General features: G+C 29.5%; 1 protein-coding gene across 1 annotated transcript in view; it reads left to right on the plus strand.

Moving 5' to 3' along the window:
* Positions 1 to 5,872: 5,872 nt before the first annotated feature.
* The window catches only part of LOC111026361 (limbic system-associated membrane protein-like), an 85,939-nt gene continuing 77,683 nt past the window's right edge, over positions 5,873 to 14,128 (plus strand). The window contains exons 1-2 of the mRNA XM_022304425.1: positions 5,873 to 5,903; positions 10,008 to 10,208. Of these exons, the coding sequence (XP_022160117.1) occupies positions 5,873 to 5,903; positions 10,008 to 10,208 (232 nt within the window). The remainder of the gene's footprint in view (positions 5,904 to 10,007; positions 10,209 to 14,128) is intronic.

Here is a 14,128-nt window from a genome sequence, read left to right on the forward strand (position 1 = left end):
GGGGGGGGGTCCAGAACCGGCTATTTCATACTACTCGCATAAAAAAAAACTTAAATGAAATCAATACATTCGTAATTCCGCTTAAAATTAAAAATATAGAATAACAAGGCATTAAACGAAAAACTAGTTTTCAAAAAAATTTATTTTTTTATAACTCCAAAAACAATTAATCGTATATACTTGAAATTTTAACAAAATATTGGTTCTTTTTTCATGTATGGGCGCTTAAAAACTTTTCCAATTGTCCAAAAATGGTCTATCCACTGCTGACAATACGTATTTTATTACCTATATAGGTGAGGTAGTAACAAAATTAAAAATACAATTGTAAGATGTATTATACGTATATAATTTCCTAGGGATGGTTTTTAGTTATAAGTACATATTTTTGGTACACAATGATTCACCAAGCATTATGCTCACCCTATTTTTTCTTTGAATAATCAATTTATTTAAATTCTGTTTTTTTTAAATTTATTTAAATATACCTACCTACCCCCCATATTTTTAAAGTCTTGTGTTACTTTGAACCACCTACTTTAAGAGTGTGCTCTATAAACTTCTCTTTTTTCAAATGAAAATCTCCTGTTTTGCTATAATATATATATTTAATGGAAATATTTTTTTTTAATATATTTCAAAATATAAACTAGTACCTAGTGCTGTATTTTAGTTTATCAAATTGTATTATCCTTCAAAATGATTTTACAAAAATATTAAATAGACTTGAAATATGTTTACAAATTATTAATGTTGATGGATTAATATCAATTATTAAAATGTCCTACCCACCGTGGCCCCTATATGCTCCAAACCAATTATCACCTATCAATATTATTCTTATAGTACACAAAGTTAAAATACGGCAAATGTCAAAATATTCGGTACAGCTATCTGCTAATTTATTTACAATCACAGGTTAATCAGAAAATATGGTCTTCATATTATGGTATATTTAAAATTTTCAAAAATCAGATTTTGAATAGCTGCATGGTGAATCACCCAAACGCATAATAACAATAATCGTATTTGTCAACAAACATCCATTGACGTTCCTTGGAGTTTATTAAGTACAGGTAGGAGGACAGGTTTCATCAAACACACCTATATTATACTGAGATATGTGGTTCTTTCGATATAACCAAGGTGGATAATGGATGTATATCCACCTTGGATATAACATAACGTATTTATTATCTATAGGGTTTGGCATATTCGGTTGATATCGTCTGCCTGATGGGTATTCGTCCACAACTTATAGCCGCCAGTTGTACGAAAACAAACCGGTATAGGCGCGATTTGGTAAACGTTTCGCCAATATTATTGTCCATTATCGCGGCACAACAGACGAGCAGAGTATGTTTCTCGCATTCGATCGATGCAGCTATATTTGGCGAGCATTGAAAATTCGGCGCAGGTCGCACAATAACAACTGTTTACCGGCCATGGTAATGGATATAGCGGAAATACACCGGTGGCAACAGCGCCTGCCATATGATTATCATCATACCTACTTCTTTTATAATAACAATAATATTATTATTACCATAATAGTATTATTTTATTTTTATCGCTAAGCGGCGGACAATTTATAATTCGGTTTCACTTGCACCCTCGCTGATTACGGCGGCTGCTGCTTTGAGCTGCTGCAGCAATAATAACGGCGGTGGCATGCCCACCATTAAATTATTATTATTATTATTATTACTATTATTGTTACTGTTATTATTGTTATTATTGTCCTATATTTCTGTAAGATTCGTTGCCACGCGATAACCGAAAATCATTTCTGACGGTTTATCTACGAGGGATTTCCAGCGGCTATCACACGCACCGCGGGCAACCCTTAACACAGCACCGCGAATGCGATTGCCTTGTACATATTTCATTATATTATAATTACGACTACTGCCTATGGAGTTTGTATTTTGTTAGCTTTTTTTCGATTGCTCACCCATAAAGTGAACCTCCGCTGTAGATATTTACGTTGTTACGTAATATTCAACACATACTCATCAACGTGAGGTTAATACGAAATCTAATTTTCATTATTCACATTCTTAGGTGAAAGACTAATTTTTACAAAATATTATATAAATCTACGTGTGTAATACTCTCGTATGTGTATTTGAAATCGCTGAACGGATGGTGAGGTGTGGCGTTGTACGACTCACGGCAAAACAGTTTTTTTTCCTTTCCCGTTAGTGCGTATACTTGTTACTTGCCAACAAGTTCGAGACAACTTTTTCCAAGTAGATTTCGGTAACCTTTCCCTCCTTAATGGTCATGTTATATTATTTTGCAGCTTTATTCCGCACCCCGAATAAAAGAAATCTCGAACTCCCTGTTGTGATACCTCCCAGTCAAGAGTGCACGGCCACATAATAATATTATAATGTAAGGTATAATGTTATAAAATCATGAATCGTATCGGTCGGCGATTACAGTTGACGAGGTGAATTTTATCCACATCAGACATCCGTACAATGTATAATACTGCTGTGATGGTGCTATGATTTTACATATTAATATTTTTTCATCGTTTATTTACCGTCTGTATTGGCCGCACGCCACACCGCGCCGGAACTTATATACATTATATTATACCTTCTCGTTCGCCGTTCTTTTATTTTCGAGACAACCGCGAGCAGTTTGCGGCAGCAATAAATAATGAACTGTCTCATCATGTTGGGGAAATACATAGAAAAGGGTATAAATATACCGGTATGTATAGTATAGATACCTTAAAATATAAAACGCGTTGTGTAATATAAGACCGAAATCCTAATTGAAAATGATATCGTGCCGATTGGAATGACCGGACAATCGAATACGCGTGTCCAAGGTTTATGGTGTTTCTTTTTTTTTTTTTTTCTTTAATCGGAGTGTGCCGTGTGAAGTTGGTGTGAAGTTTATAATAGAGTAGGCACTCGCACCGTCACCCTCGCCCCATTATACTGACGCAGAAGAAAGAAGCAAACCTCCGAACTTTCTGGCCTCTCGAGTTCTCGCCGACCCTGTCCGCTATCGTATATCATTTTATTAATAGGCACCGAACACGCGATATCGTTTAAATGTATTATAGGTATACGCGTGTAAATCTTTCTCGTTGTATGGCCGAGTTGGTTCGGCCGACACAACAGCCCACACTGTCCGCAGTCGGTCCGATGGCTGTAAAACAACCGCTCCTGTAATAATAATGTAATGTGCCAGTCGCGGTAGTGCTCTTATTGAAATTAAAACCACAGTTTTTTTTTTTTGTTTTCGTTTCCTTCCGATGAGATGCATTCAGTTATAATAATATTATTATTTTACACGCCAACGACGACGTCATTATCATCACTATCCGAGCGATCGAATTTTGTTCGACTGCCGCGGCCGTTCCCTCGAGTCCGGGTTTTTGTTTTCTCCCCTCTCTTTCCCTATCTCTCTCTCTCTCTCTTACTCCCCCTCTCTCTCTTTCAAAAATGCATCGACCGACTTCTTGGTTTACAAGACGCGTGCCGCGTTATTATAATTTATAGTACAACAATGTAATAAGCGCTCAATTAAATCCGTGAGCGAACACAATCAAAGGCCGTTCGAAATTGGAGGAACACGATATTTCCTGGGAAAGGTTGCTTTTATACAATATACTCCGCCTTATATTATTATATTATCCACCCTAATTGGCTGGATCCGGTGTTCGTTATACGAAATTATATTTGGACCTGTATAAATTACGATTGAGGTGATTGGTGGTAAACCTATTGGATACCTACTGTAGAAATAAATAATCGAGATATACCATACAGGTATATCCCTTGAAAAAAATTAGACAAAATGCTATTCACTAATGTAACGATATTGCATTATAATCATTAATTACACTACGCGAGACTTCTTTATAAAACTGTTGATTCGTTTTTTTATAAAATTATTCATCCGTGAGATATTTTGTAATATTGAATACTTGTGTACCTACACGTAACTACACCTTACTAGTATTATTTAATATTAACAACCCATATGTATATTATCTAATTTAATTGTTGAGCTGTAATAGTTTAGTACAGAAAACTATAAAAATAAATAAAAAATGTTGGTTTAATGTTTTATTTGATAATAATTATTATAAATTACGGGAAGCTTACTTTGATAATATAGCTCATGAAAAAATGCTAACGTTTTACAATGTTTCTATTACGAATCGAAACTTATATTTAAAATCAGTTTAAAAAAAACAATTGCTGGTTTCAATATTTAACGATATCATCAATATTCATTAATCTCATACGAAATTGTTAATTTTTAATTGGAAATATAGAAATATAGTATTTCAATTGTAGATTTTAATTGGCTATTATTGTTGTCTACATTGGATATCATTTAAAAGTTGCAGGGTTTATAACCATGTGTATAGTATATCTATGTAAATTCGAATTAATGATTAATGAAATATTATGAGCAATATATTTTTTATTCAGCTCAGATTCATGGCACAATTGCCTATATTAAAATAAATATCAGAATTTCTTTGATTGGCATGATTTCAGTTTTAATTTCGACTAAGAAATTTTCATCGATATTTTCAGAAAAACTTTTTAGAATATTTTATATTTGTAAATAAGTTTTATAGCACTTTTTATCAACATACAATTTATTAGAACTTTGAAAACAACAATTTCCTAGAAATGTCAATCACATCCAATAATATATTTAGGGACTCGTACACGAGTGTTTGAGAAATTTGAAAACTCAAATGAATTTCGTCGATCTTTGTTCGATTTCTACTTATTGCATTTTGACTGTAATTGGAAACTATATATACTTCTAGTACCTTTACGTGAAAACTAAAAATTATTTTCATTTGAACCACTTGAATAATAGAATTGAAAAAAATAAGAAAGCGGACATTCCTTACACGTAGGTAGTGTATGCAGTTAACGATTTAGGGAGTGCTATTGTCTTGAGTTGTCCAAAAGAGTGGCAGCAGGTGTGTTATCATAATTACATTTTAAATCGAATGTAATAGTATTTGAAAGATGATTCCGAGATGTCTGTTTATCATATATAATATAGTGCCTTAAAATAATGTTATTAAAAAAAGTGCCATGCGTTTATTTTACTCCATGGCATATTATGTAGTTAGCATTATACATTTATAAATAATATTTATATTAAATGTTTTCTTTATAATAAAATGAAACAAAATATGATCAATGTAGTTTTAATTCATTAAATGTATATACAATATACAAAAATTCAAATTTTAAATTCTTTCGACGACTTTTTTGAAACGTTTTTATGATTTTTGAAATAAAGTATACAATTGTATATAAATAATACCTAATTAATTGTAGTATCTTGTAGTGTAGGTATTGTATTTAATGTAGGTATTGAAAATTAAAGTATTAGTTTTTTTATTTAAACAACAAATAAAAATATGGTTTATGGTATAAGGTACCTAAGGATAAAACATCACTTATGTTAACTGCGTCGCATGATAAAACTTCTTTCAATGATTCTTGAATTAATATATTATTAATCTAATATTTGGAACCCTCAATTTGTTTCAAAAAAAATATAAATTGAGATTCATCTATATCATTATCATAATATTTATTTCCATGTTAACTACAGTGATTTTCGTAAAATAAATAGGAGCTTCAATCACTTGTCAGTTTCCGTCAACTACTAAGTACAACATTTGAAAGTCTTTTTGTTTGTTGATTTACCTATGACCGTGACTAAGACAAACGACGGAAAGATAACTAAAAAAGTCTAGCAACATTACGAGGTATTCTCAAAAAGAATTGTGTAAAAAAACTGTTTACTTCAAATACAATTTAAAAAATATTTTGGCGCGTATTTGTGAAAAGCTATACGCATGATGATCGAGAACAGCGCTCTAGGCAAGGATGGTTAGTTGGTTCAAATACTTTCTTATAACATGGAAAGTATTTAAATGTATTTACTGTACACATTTATTTACTATACTATAATATATAAATATCATGATAACCCCTCCCCCCATATTAAATTCCTGTATACTCACTCATCGAGGACCCCAGTTGTATTCCAAATTATCCTTTGAAATGGATACGGAATGAAGAAATTGGGGTTATAAAGAAGAACGTGGCTATGTGTATAATAATAATGCGTAATACGAGTAGAAAGGTTCGACGATGATCTATTGACTACGACTTATTGATCACAAATAACGGTAATCTAAGATATCGGAAAAAGACGAAACAATGCAAGACATCCAAAGTTTGGTTGCATTACGTGTAATTGCAATCCCATCGTCGGACAAATGTCCAGTAACTGTAGTCCATTGTCCGATGAGATTAAAAGGGTTTTTTTCCTTTTCTTCTCAGAATTAGAACAGATCAATGAACTTTCCAGTTGTATTATTTTTCTGGACGTAAATAGATAGACGTTATCTCCGAAAATATACCTACTGTTAGTTGTAGAAATGATTTTCAATGCAATAAGAAGAGACGTTTGACCGTAAGCTATTCACTATAATTAAGCAACTATTGAAGCTAGGTGCCTATATATATGTATAGTTTATCATATAAGATTATATGTATTTTTATTACTCAAACATTTTTCATTCATTGTTGAAACGATTGTATTCAAAGAATTTTCCATGTATATATAATTATGGGCTTTAGTTTAGTGACCATTAATAACATATAATTTAATGAAATCACTACAACTTTTCTAGTTATAAATTGTTTCCTATGGTCAATTGAGGATCAGATAAGTAGAACTTATAGATTCTGAGAGCAGCGATTGGTATAAACATATTTAATAGTGTTTGTTTTCTTTGTATTACTATTATTATTTTCTTTTTATATCTCAGGATATAATATATATTTCTATTATTTGATAATCAAAATAACATAGGTACTTTCTTGACTCTCGAAAAGGGTTTCCTATTTCTAATGTTTTTTAATTTAAATTTTATTCATATTTTGGATAGTTTACTTTAAAATAGTGATAGTAAATAATTTATTGATGCAAAATGCTAATTAGTGGCATTGATAGACGCGGTGTATTGAATTATGAACTCGTATTCATTCAAATCCTTACTCAAAAACACTCCATGATAAGTAATTTAATTTTTATCATTAAAATATTTACTGATTCAGACTTAACTTTACATTGAATTAACATTTATAAAAAAAAAAAATTGAAATGTAACTATGACTTAAGCCTCGTATTAATTAAAACTAAAAATATTTTCATATTAGTTTATTTTTAAAATGAATATTCAATCGTCTATCTATTTTATTTTGTTCTTCTGAACTTTACACATTATTATTTTAATTTGTACCTACCATTACAGTTGTTTAATTAAAATAAATCATTAACTGTGTACAGTTTAAAATAGTTATAAGTACCTAATATAATATAGTTCTAAGATAGATATTTACATTATATCTATTATATTACAACTTTTAACTTTAGAAGAGGAGAAATAAACATTTTTTAAACAGTTTATTTCTTTATTTACTGTTTATTAACTGAAGCTGTATTTTAGATACTTGTAACTACTCTTTAAAATTAGTTGTACGTGAAAACCACTGAGACATGGGCTTGATCTTATTTCAAAAACCATGTAGCACGATGAAGGAGGTTGTTTTATTTGTAATTCTCGTTTTCAGCAGAATGCTTCATTATTCTGGACTGGCGAGTTTCTCCATTTCGAAACATCGGACAAAAAACAATTAATCAGCTTGACAGGGGCGATTTTTATAAACATAATTCTATACATCTTTGTAATTGTATAAGATTAGGCCTAGACGGCAAAGGTAATCTTTGAATGCCAATTTGCTGTTTTCAAGAATGACCACGAATGGTATTGAAATTTAATGACAGCAACAAAATCTGTATACAACCCCTATGATAAAATATGGTTGACGTGAGTATTAACTGTAATGTAGGTAGGTAGGTACTCTAAAACATTATTGATTTAGGGCTTAACATCCTATGTTAACACACGTGCCATTTAACGGAATTATTTGCCAAGAACCGTATATTTAGTAGGTATCCATCTGATATACTTCCCTTTTAAACGAAAACCACACCCAAGGAACTCTAAAGCACTTTGATGGATATTTTTTAAGTTTATTTTTCTGAAACAATCTTATGAAAGTTTAAGAATAGCGAGTGTCCTTGTATTGATATAGTTGCGTGTCGTCCGACCAATCTACTATTGTCGAAATGAATTAACCACAGCTATGGTTTGATCTCAAATAATCGATTATAGGTAAGTAAGATTATTACATTAAAATCGGTACTTATAATATATAATACAACAAGTTCTAATTTAGACATTGTTTTAAAAACATTGAGCTGTGAATTATCCAAATGTCCAAATAAAAATAGTAACATTATAATGGAAATTAAATAGGTTGCATAGCTTTGCCGCTTTTGGAATTGGTTGGATTAATTTGTGCGTAATGAACTTTTCGAGAGATTCTATTCGAGTTTTCAATTCACTTAAACTCAACTATATTGAATAGGGCTAAGAAATGTTAATGACATTATACTCTATTGTAGCTCCTCGGACAATTTGTAGTTATGCGGCGATCCCGATATAACTATTTGATGGTAGTTGACATTTTGTAAGCCTTTATATTAAAATTATATTTATTAAAGTGCAACAACAATTGCATTTTTGTACATACAATATTGTATAAGTATAATCATAGTAATGTGTTTTTTAAGTAATAAATTATTACTTAACAAATTGTTAATATTTCTAAAATTGATTTATTGATCAAATCCCAGCAACAACATTCATACAAATGTATTTTGTGAGACCACCCATGTTGAGTATGTCTAAATATTAATTAAACATACATATTTAATATATTTTTTTATATGTATAAACATCATTCTTAACGTACATTACAATATTATATGACTTTTTGTTTGCTGCAAATATGTACATATTATTATTTTAAGGACGCGTCGCGAATCGGAGGGACTTTCAGATGAAACTTTTTATTAAAACTCTTAGACTTTAAATTAAAATTAAATAATATAAAATATATTGTATTATATATCAGGGCCTGGAATCAATATTTACATTATCAAGCCAGGAAATGGATTAATAAGAATACATTTTTAATGGTATCTATTTTCGTCTTTCGTGAATATGGTTTTCAAGTAGTTGCATATGATATACATAAAAAATTTAACTCATTAAGATATTTTGTTTAAAAAATATACATATATATATATATATATATATTTTTTTTTTTGTATTGATCTTAAACGCACGGCAATTATGGCAATTAGCATTTATAGGGGGATACGGTTGATTCGGAACACTTGTATTTGTGGCGAGGATTTGTCACTAAAACACATGTGGTCACCCATCCAAGAACTAGTGACATCGGTCGATTCTTACACTCAGAACACGTTTTGTGACCGTGGACAATTATCACTGCACACCAGGACACAATAGTATATTTTATTATTTGTAGAATGTTACATAAACCACTCACTTATCCTATTGTAACCTGCAAATTGTAAAAATCTTTTAGTACAGTTTATGTTTCTTATTTTATTTAGGTAGATGTGACACACAATACTGAATGTAATAAATTATTAAATTTATTATAATCGTATTTAACCAAAAACTATAAATTCAACTAGAGTACGTCATCTAATTTGAAAAAAAGGCTAGTACGATACTTAAAACAAACCAAAAAAAAATTATTTTTTCTCTGAAAATTCTTTAAAAATAAGGTAGTATTGGTACTTATAAATTGGTATTAGAGATTTATTAGAATTATTTTTTCCAACTTGACATAATGTAAATCACAAATATTCTAATGATACGTATTAAATGAATATTGATTACTGTACCTACATCGTGTAGTATTGCGACGGAATATTTGTATAATTTAAAGCTATTTGTAACTAACTATTAATTTCAATTTATTTCTTAATAATATGAAATATGAATATATTATGTATCTAATATTACTCATATTCTGTTTCAGAGAACTTTGTGCTGGCTTGGAAAAAAGGAATAGCAATTTTGACAGCTGGTACAACTAAGGTGACCCCGGAAGAACGTATCCGGATCGTCGAAGGATACAATTTGGAGATCCGCAACGTGCAAATCAACGACGCTGGCAATTACATATGCCAGATTGGAACACTTGAACCAGTAGAGTTAAAACACACGCTGCAAATACTCAGTAAGCATAAATATTGTCTTATTGCCTTCATTTGCTCTTAATAATATCAAGATGAATGATGATATATCGAATTTTCAACCTATAAAATTATCTTATTAACGTATTATTATTCGTACGAATAATGAACACTTTTGTCAGAAAACGTAGAAAGTTTTTTTTTAGTAAGATAATTGTACCGTCATAATAGTTATGTAATTATTTCACTTGAATAAATTGATTACAAGTTTTTGTTTAAACATTATAATATTATTATCTTTCACGTTTGAAGCCAGTTAATAACGCACAATAATGTTCATGATTGTATTCGTCTGATTGAAAAATCCAAAGTTACATTTTCTATAAAGAAAAAAATAATTTATGCAACGTTTATTATCGAACAAGAAGTAAATAATTAAAATATACCTATTAGTCAAGTGTGAGGTACGAAAAAGAAAAATTTGAAAATTAAAACAGGAATATCACAAATCAATATTTTTCATTAAATATACTTCAAATATCATTTAAACTATATTATTTTTAACTTTATTGAAGTAATAGTAAATACCTAATACATTTTGCTTTTATCGAAAGTTGCTTTTGAACACACAAGGAACGAACAACGTGCACACTGGTGCTGCATCAAGTTATGTTAGTGAAAATATGAGCAATATTATAATATTATATTATATTTAAATAGTATATTCGTATATAAATAATTGTTATGATAGTTTTATACTTAAAGTTTGTTGAGTACTCAAGTGAGATTGTACTAGAATCTATTATTGTGGATAGACACCTAGTATTGACTCTAACACCACACTGGCTAATTACAATAATTATTGTACTAGTGTAAATAAAAATATACATTCACAACCGCAATGTTCCTAATTTCTCTATCAAACACGCCGTGTAACTCTAATTTTTTTTGAAAAGAAATGAAACAATTTCATACCTATTATTTATATCTTATTATAAAATAAGTATTCAATAAGAAAAAATAGACCTAATAGTTAAACCAACGCCATAGAGACGAGAGAAATGAAAAGTTGAGTTACTTAATACGCATATACCTAAATAACTCAGTGGTTGTATTTATTAAAATTGTATCATATTCAATAAACACTAGTATTAAACTCTTTTCTGTTTCGGTCGTTCCGAAATAAAGTTTCAAAACAATTTGTCCATTGTGGAAAACATCATCAGAAACAGAAGTTAATGAAATATTTAATAGTTATTATAGAAATGGATACTTTTTTTTCTCTTGGTTTATGCTGTACATACATACTTTAATTGAATTATTTCCTAATTTGATTGAAAAATAATAACGATAGTAAAAAAAACCACTTCTAAGTTGTACTTGTTTTACACATAATTACATAATTTCTTTTATTTTTATGAGGAAGGTATTCATTTGTCATCAAGAATTATAAAATCACTTAACTTTTTATGATATTATTTTATTCAGCATACTAATATGTACTGTATGTAGTGGCATACTTATTTAGTTTGAATAATCTGTGATGACTGGTGAACAATGTACAGTAACAAAATATAAAAAAAAATGTAAAAATTAAATTAATAATTATAATAATTGTATATGCCAATCATCATAATTATTTTCCTTCATAAAACTTACTGAGCAATGATTAAATGTCATAAAATTAAACCAGTGAAGCAAGGATAATTTTTCAATTTAAATAAAAATTAAATGATTTTTATCAAAAAAATCTAATTTATTACGTTGCGACATTTAACATTACTAATTGTAACAGTATTCATTAAAGTAGCATACAATGTGTCCAGAATTGATATTTATTTTCTTACAAATCACAGTTACATTTGATAAAATATTATACCAAAAATAAAGAAAACGTCAATGGTAAATAATATCCGTACCTACATAGTATATAGTATTGACATTTAGTTTTAGAAAATGTCGCATACGAAACACCTAAGTAAATCATGTCACGTTCTGGGTGTTTTATTATAAATCTTACAATAGTAAGACTACAATAGTATAGTCAACATCTGTTGGATGAAAGGTATGGTATTTTTTTTTTCAACAAAAAAAATTAACGAAAAAAAATCATAAAATATATGAAGCGAAAAACAATACATTGCAAACTTGTACAAAGCATAATTCAACGAATTTACAAAAACCTGATAGTTGTGGTGAATTGAATGATGGCCATTGCGGCCAAGTACATTTTGGTTTTACGTTTCTATTTACATAGATTAAAGGCCATTTGTAGGTACAACATGGTACAATGCGACATATGTTACAGTAATATTTCATAGCAATAAATGTAGTGCAATCGTTTTCATAAACAAGTACAAGCAATTATCTGATAAAACAATCATTTTGCAATAACTCGTTTTTATTATCGTCCTAAAATTTAAATACGATAAAACGATTCAAAACTACTTCAACACATAATGGATATCATCATTGGGATAGTTGTAAATGTTAATTACAGTAAACTACAGTTGAGTATACATTAAGTTGTGGTTCTTTAACTCGTGACTCAACAAATGAAATATAGTTTTATACAGACCGGCGACAAAATACAACAAATAGTTTTATTTCTTAGAGTGTACAATTTATTAGCTGTATCATTCAACAATCTAAATATTTTTAAAAGTGAAATAATGTATTTTGTATAATATGTTAACAGTGTTTTGATAAAAATGTATTAATTGTGTAATATAGTTTTCCAAGTTAAAATATTTAAAAACCTTCGAAATCGAAAGTTCATATTCTTAAAAATAATTTTCAAATAAAACACAAAAAGTTTAATTTATGATAAAATCGAACACCGTAGATCATGATTTACTTTCAAATAATAATAAAGTGTGTGGATAGTCATTAGGCCCAAATAGTATTGTCCTTGTTAGCCCGGAAAATACATAGGTTGTGCTTGTGAGTGTGTGTGGAACGTAACGAAAGTGAAAGGATATAATATGCCGAACACCTTTTACGCTCAACCGCCCTTTCACCCTTAGCGAATCTGTTCTTTTGTCCAGTTGTCCGACAACCCCTGAGAGTACGAAATCCTCTTACGCTGTACACTCTTGCACAATTCGTTTGAGTTTATTTTCCTTTTGATACAATGAAACTAGTATTGTAAGTGTCTATAATGAGAAACGTGATCAGCGTGTATTTTATTTTGATAATAATATGCGAAAAATCGAAACACCGTATCTAATAATATATTACGCATTACGCAGATAAATTGTCACCGTTCGGTTTGAAACGCATTTATTGTATTTGATATTTATAGTTGGTATGTATATGCGTATAAAATAAGCTTGTATAATGTACAGTATTGGTCTTGTGTACGATACGGTCAAGTAGAATGTTAAATGTATAATTTAATATTTGGTCGTCATATCTGTCTTCTTTTGAACAAAATGACTTTTGAAACTTTCACAAAGTCGGGGATTAATGGAGGGGAAGGTGTGACAATCGAGTGTACAACTAACCATCTCATAGAAAGTTATTCTGGGTGTTGACTTGTTTTCAAAGTTTCACTATCAAATATAAAACGTACAAGTGAAAAACAAAAATAAAACAAATCTTTCACTTGATTTCGACATTTTTAGTTTCGATTAAATATTGATAAGTTTCAACGATAAGCCACATGCATAACATTATACTACATTATACAATAATATTTAAACGTGTAAATATTGTTTGAATTAAAGTTACATTAAATTTATTTTATTGGCATATTTTATTCTTTAATCATAATATACTTAAAATGCAAACATCATTAACATTAATTGTATAAGAAGTATAAAATCTGTTTGAATAAAAGAAATACCTACGCAAAGTATACGTTAACATTGAATACATTTAGCGCAATAACTCAAAAATAAAATATTACAAATTGTCATCCTAATTACATTTTCCATTGTCTTCCTGGTTTTTTTTCAGAATA

This window comes from Myzus persicae, unplaced genomic scaffold (genome assembly GCF_001856785.1).
Source record: "Myzus persicae strain clone G006 unplaced genomic scaffold, MPER_G0061.0, whole genome shotgun sequence".
In the NCBI taxonomy this organism is placed as follows: domain Eukaryota; kingdom Metazoa; phylum Arthropoda; class Insecta; order Hemiptera; family Aphididae; genus Myzus; species Myzus persicae.